We start from the raw sequence: 5126 nt of genomic DNA, 5'->3' as shown, positions 1-5126 counted from the left end.
TCCCTAAAAGCCATCGGGGAGTTGCAGCCTTCTGAGCATTAGCCGCCTGGACTCCTTGCTTGGCGTCCTGCGATCAATGTTGCCCTTTCCTTCACCACAACCGGGTGTCAGTAGATTGGCTTGACTGTGAGCAGGCAAGCGGACCCAAGTTTGCTTCGGTAACCATGGGGGAATCTGCCACGCCCCAGACCCACTCAGGGCCAGCTGAGACCTTGCTGTGGCAAAAGTGATGGGACGTACAGGTCCTCCATCCTCTCTCTGAACTCTTGGGACCAGAGGTGTCTCAGGATTCAGAATTTTTCAGAATAGAGGAAGGTAATGTGTGGTTTAGATAAAGTAACAGCTCTCTATTCTGTTCTATTCTCTGGGTGTAGGGCGTTGTCGCAAAATCACACCCGCTGAGAGTCTGCAGCGGAACCTATGCAGTGGGACAACACCAAGACATGTGTGGTCTTGTATCTATTCTGGTGTGTTTGTGGCAAACTCAGGAAAACGGTCCTGGTTTTCAGAGTTTTTGGAGTTTAGAATTGTGGATAAAGGATTGGGGACCTGCCTTTTCCTCCTTCTGGGTGTGGCTGAAAGTCCCTTCCTGGACATTTCTGCTGTGGGGAGAAGTAGAGAGGAAAGGGGGAAAGCCAAGTGCATTTATTTTGCACCGACTGTTTGCCCAGCACAGAACTGGCTCTTTCCCTTCTGTGATCCCATTAAGGGGTTGCGTGCCTGTGGGGGCCCGCCTGGACCTCACGTTCAGGGGAAAGGTCAGCTCAGTCTGGTCTAAAAGCAGAGAGCAGACGGCTAATGTGTTTACCCAGTGCCTGGAGCAGGTGGGAGGTTTGTCTGCTAATCTCTCCCAGCTGCCTCTCCCGGTTGGCATGGCTGAAAGGAGGGAGGCTGGGAGGGGCCAAGCAGAGCCCCTCAGAGTCTCAGATTGGCGGAGCCATCTCCCTTCCTCCCCTTGGTGGAGAAAGAGGCTTCTTCTCCAAGAGGAGTGAGCTTAGGGGTGTGGCCGGGAGGCCCCTTCCGCTCTCCTGGCCCCTGAGCTAAGAGGACATTTTCTTTCTTAGTCCTGGTCCTCAGCAACTATGGAAAGTGCCTCCCCAGGGCTGTTCTGGGGCCCTGAACCTGTTCTGGCTCCAGGGCAGGGATTTAATCAGTCCAGGATGCTAGAGACCCCAGAGGTTATGTCGCCCCAGGGCTGGGGCATTGAATCTGCTTCAGACCACTCCCTTTCAAAAAAAAAAAAAAAAAAGACCACTCCCTTTCTCAGGCAGCCCGTCTCCCATTGTTCAGCCCCCTGCATTTGGTTCCCGCAGCCCAGGAAAGGCCTGGAATCCGGCGGACATCTCCCTTTCTCCCTGGCATTGCCACTAGAAGCCGGAGAAGTAATCAACTCAGGGAATGAGAGGTGGGCTCCAGGAAGGGGTGGGCTGGAAACAACTCATATTCATCCATCCATCCATCCATCCATCCATCTATTCAGTCACTCATTCATTCATTCAACCAACACTAATTTAGCTTCCTGGGAAGCCACCCCTGAAGGAAGGAGCCTCTCCTTTCATCCCCAGATTGCAAAGTAGGGTACTGATAAAGTTTTGTGGAAGCAACCACAAAGACCCCAGGAATCTGGCTGTGAGCCACCCCAAGCTCTCTGCATGGGCTCCTCCTCTACAGTCCTGCCCCTTTGGGCAGTCCTGCAGGCTTCAGCACAGGTTCCGCCACCACGCCCGCTGGCTGTGACCCCAAGGTGCAGGGCAGGTGGGCGTCATGTATGACCTCCTGGACAGTGGCCCGGAAGGTCTTGCTCACAAAGGAGTAGAGCCCAAAGTTGACTGCTGTGTTGAGCATGGCCGCCATGTTGGACACATCCAAGGCCAGGTGGACCCTCCAGTCCCGGTAGACGGGGGCCACGTACAGGTGGTAGAGCATGACAAAGATGCGGGGTGCCCAAAGGAGGGCGAAGAGCGTGGTGACACCCAGGAGGATGGCGGTGCTCTTGCCCACCCGGGGCCGAGGCCCACTCTGGCCCCTTCTCTGTAGCTGGCAGACAATGGCCGAGTTGGCGACCAGGAAAACGCCACAAGGGATGAAATAGACGATGAGGCAGTGAGCCCACTTGAGGACCTTGTCCAGTGTGCTGGGGGGGTCCTCGTCCCTCCACACGTCCATCCACCAGTAGAAGGGGATGCCAGTCAGCAGGGCAGCACCAAGGACAGCAGCGATGGCCCGCCGGGTCCGGCCTGGGGATGAGGTGGCCCGATGGTGCAGGGGGTGGCACAGGGCGCTGTACCGGTCGACCGTGAGCAGGACGGCGATCCAGACTGAGGCGTGGTTGGCAGCAAACTCCAGGATGTTAGCCGCACGCACCACAGCCTGGGGCACCTTTCGGGCCAGCACTGCTCCCTGTAGGAGGAAGCCCACGAACACGATGACTACCTGGGTGATGACATCCGAGGCCGTGAGCGCCAGAAGGTAGTAGTAGGAGGGCTTCCTGGTCCTGGCGGCGAGGCGGGCCAGGGCCACTGTGGTCAGGAGGTTGACTGATGGCAACCGAGGTCAGGGAGGGGAGAGGTCAGAGGCGTTAGAAGGGCTCCTCGGATCTGCTTTCTCATCGTCCCTCCCCACCTGCTGGTTCTAGCTTCTCTTTTCCTCTTTCCAGACCCTTCTTAAACCTCACTTTGTCCGGAAGGTTAATCAGATCAGCCCTGCCTTGTCCAGTCATGCGCCGTAGGCCACTGCCTTATACGCTAGCTTCCCTGGCAACGGGCACAGGGATGGGCAGTTCCCTAATTCCACCCGTACTTTCCTGCATCCACACCCCACCCGACCCCCAGCTCTGCTCTCTGAACGCAGTGGATGGTACAGGAAGCTTTTGATGGAGCTGGGGGCGGTCATGCACAAACTTAGTCATCCTAGGAAGTGCCCATTCCTGGGGGTAGAAGAGGGCTGTCTGCTGTGGTGAAAACTTGGGTTTAGCTATAGAGCACCCCAACTCCTGGCCCCTCACTTTTACTCCCCACTATGCTTGGCTTTCCAGTGACCCAGATCACCCCACAAAGGCAAGGAGAGCCCTGGGGTCTATGATCCTGGGTTTCAGGGGTCAGCCCAGAGGACTGGCACCCATTGAAGGAGGACTCCAACTTCTGGGCAACCCCAGGACCCCAGACCCAGCTCCCCACTCACCAGGCAGCCCCAGGCCCAGCAGGACGCTGTAGTAGATGACAGGGATGACCCCGGCCACACACGGGGACCTCTCTGGGATCTCCGGCCAATGGCCTTCAAACTCCTGGCTCAGCCCACTGCCATTGGGTGTGAGCATTGGCGTCACCTGTAGCTGGCCCGCTGGGAAGCGCAGAGGGTGGGTTAGAGCATTTGGTTCCTTTCCAGCCTGGCCTGGCAGCAGCCCTACCCTGCCCCTGCCCCTGAGGGCTTTACTCACCCCCACTCTGTGCAGACCCTGTGGTCAGGCCCAGCCAAACGGTAACGCTTCGTGCCAAGCACACTCCACCCCAGCCCACCCCGCAGTGGCCCGGCTGCCCCGCCGGCGGGAAGAAGCACTTGTTGGCGTTTCTTGCTGACACGGAGACTATTTCTCGATCATATTTGCTCCTGGTGGGTCTTCAGCCTGCAAAGCAGGGCCCTAAACGGGCTGCTAGTCACGGTCAGGAGGGGGTTTGGGGGTGGGGCCCTGGGCCTTGCTCCAGGCGGCCTGAGCCAGAGGGTCTGCACCGGCGCTTGGGCAGCTGTGTTTTTAAAGCATCCCGGGTGATCCTGACCCACAGTAACTCACGGCAGCTGCACTACTCTGCCAACAGCCACCCCCCTCTTTAAGGAGAGACGTTACTGAGTTCCGCTCCTTTCTACGCTGGAGAGCACCCTCTCCTAGTGCTATCGGAGCTGGAATGGCCCCGGTTTTCAGACTGGGAAACTGAGTCCAGAGGGGGGAAGGTGACCTGCCTGCCGTCACACGCAGCTGGCAGGTGGCCAGTCTGGGATAAGGCCCTTCCGCATGCTCTGGTCCCTGCCTCTTAGTCCACACTTTAGGAGTTTAGGTTCCACCTTCCAGCTTTTGACGTTTCCATATCCGCTTCCAGCTCCCCTCTCCCGGACTCTAGATTCCTCACTGGCCCTGCCGCCTTACTGTCCCTGCCCACCCTGGCCCTAGACACTTTACCTGTCTCTTGTCCTGCAAGCCGCATGCTCCTGGGTGCTGAGTCCTGGGTCACCCCGTGGCTTTTTCCGGTGGTCCCAGCAGCTCGCTCTCATCATCGCCAGCTCTCCGAGCCGTTGTTTGCCCCAGGATTATTCCAGCGGTGCGGAGCCTGACGGTCAGTGCACGGAGGTGGGGTGGAGGGGGGAGGGAGGAGGGGGAAGGGGAGGGCGGGGCAGAGGCCCGGAGCAAACCAGGATGGGGAGGGTGCACAGGCAGGGGAGGGGCGAGGCTGGGAGGCAGACCTTGGGGCGGGGGGTAGCATCAGGGCTCTGGTTGGGCTGCCTCGTGCTCCAGGGCACTCTGGGAACCGGCCTGGCCTCGGTCTGGCAGTCAAACCCCGGGCGTGAGGCGTTTGGGGAAAGGCAGACAGATTCCAGGAGCTGACTCAGAGGGGGCTGGGGGGAGGGAACCCGTGCTGGGGAGGGAGAGCTGAGGCTGCCCTGGGCAGGACCCAGATCTGGAGCGAAGCCCCACGGGCCAGGTTTGAAGCAGTCAGTGCCGCAGTGGCTGCGGGTGGTGGGACGAGAAGGAGACTACCCTGGCGGGCTGTTGGCCTGGAAGGATGGCAGGAAGCCATGCCCAGTGCTGGCTGTGACGACCAGGCCAGCGGAAGCCTGACCAGGCTGCCAACAGCGCTGGGAAACCCAGACCCAGCGGCTCCTTGCAAGCCGTTGTTTTCCTGGCCCTGGTGAAATGGACCATCCTTTAAGGAAAGTTAGTCACCGGCAGATCAACACCATCCGGCGTGGCTTGCGCCCTGGAGAGGCTGGAACCTGTGCCCGGCCGGCTCCCCAGCCCCATGCGGGGAAGAGCGACCGGTGCAGCCCACAGAGGGCACCCGGGACAATGTGTGGAGTGGCTCGAGGAGAGCTGAGGCCCAGCCAGCACTCGCTTCCCACGCTCACCCTCTGGGAAC

General features: G+C 59.4%; 1 protein-coding gene across 1 annotated transcript; it reads right to left on the bottom strand.

Moving 5' to 3' along the window:
- Positions 1–595: 595 nt before the first annotated feature.
- Positions 596–4266, bottom strand: GPR142 (G protein-coupled receptor 142). The gene is given in 4 exon segments (XM_027080554.1): positions 596–2537; positions 3181–3339; positions 4172–4223; positions 4225–4266. Coding segments are annotated over 4 exon segments (1125 nt in total). The 3' UTR covers positions 596–1665.
- Positions 4267–5126: the final 860 nt, after the last annotated feature.

Source organism: Aethalodelphis obliquidens, unplaced genomic scaffold (genome assembly GCF_003676395.1).
Source record: "Aethalodelphis obliquidens isolate GAN/ISIS:26980383/991018 unplaced genomic scaffold, ASM367639v1 scaffold44, whole genome shotgun sequence".
Lineage (NCBI taxonomy): Eukaryota > Metazoa > Chordata > Mammalia > Artiodactyla > Delphinidae > Aethalodelphis > Aethalodelphis obliquidens.
The sequence above is the reverse complement of the archived record's forward strand: the minus strand, read 5'-3'. Positions and strand labels throughout refer to the sequence as shown.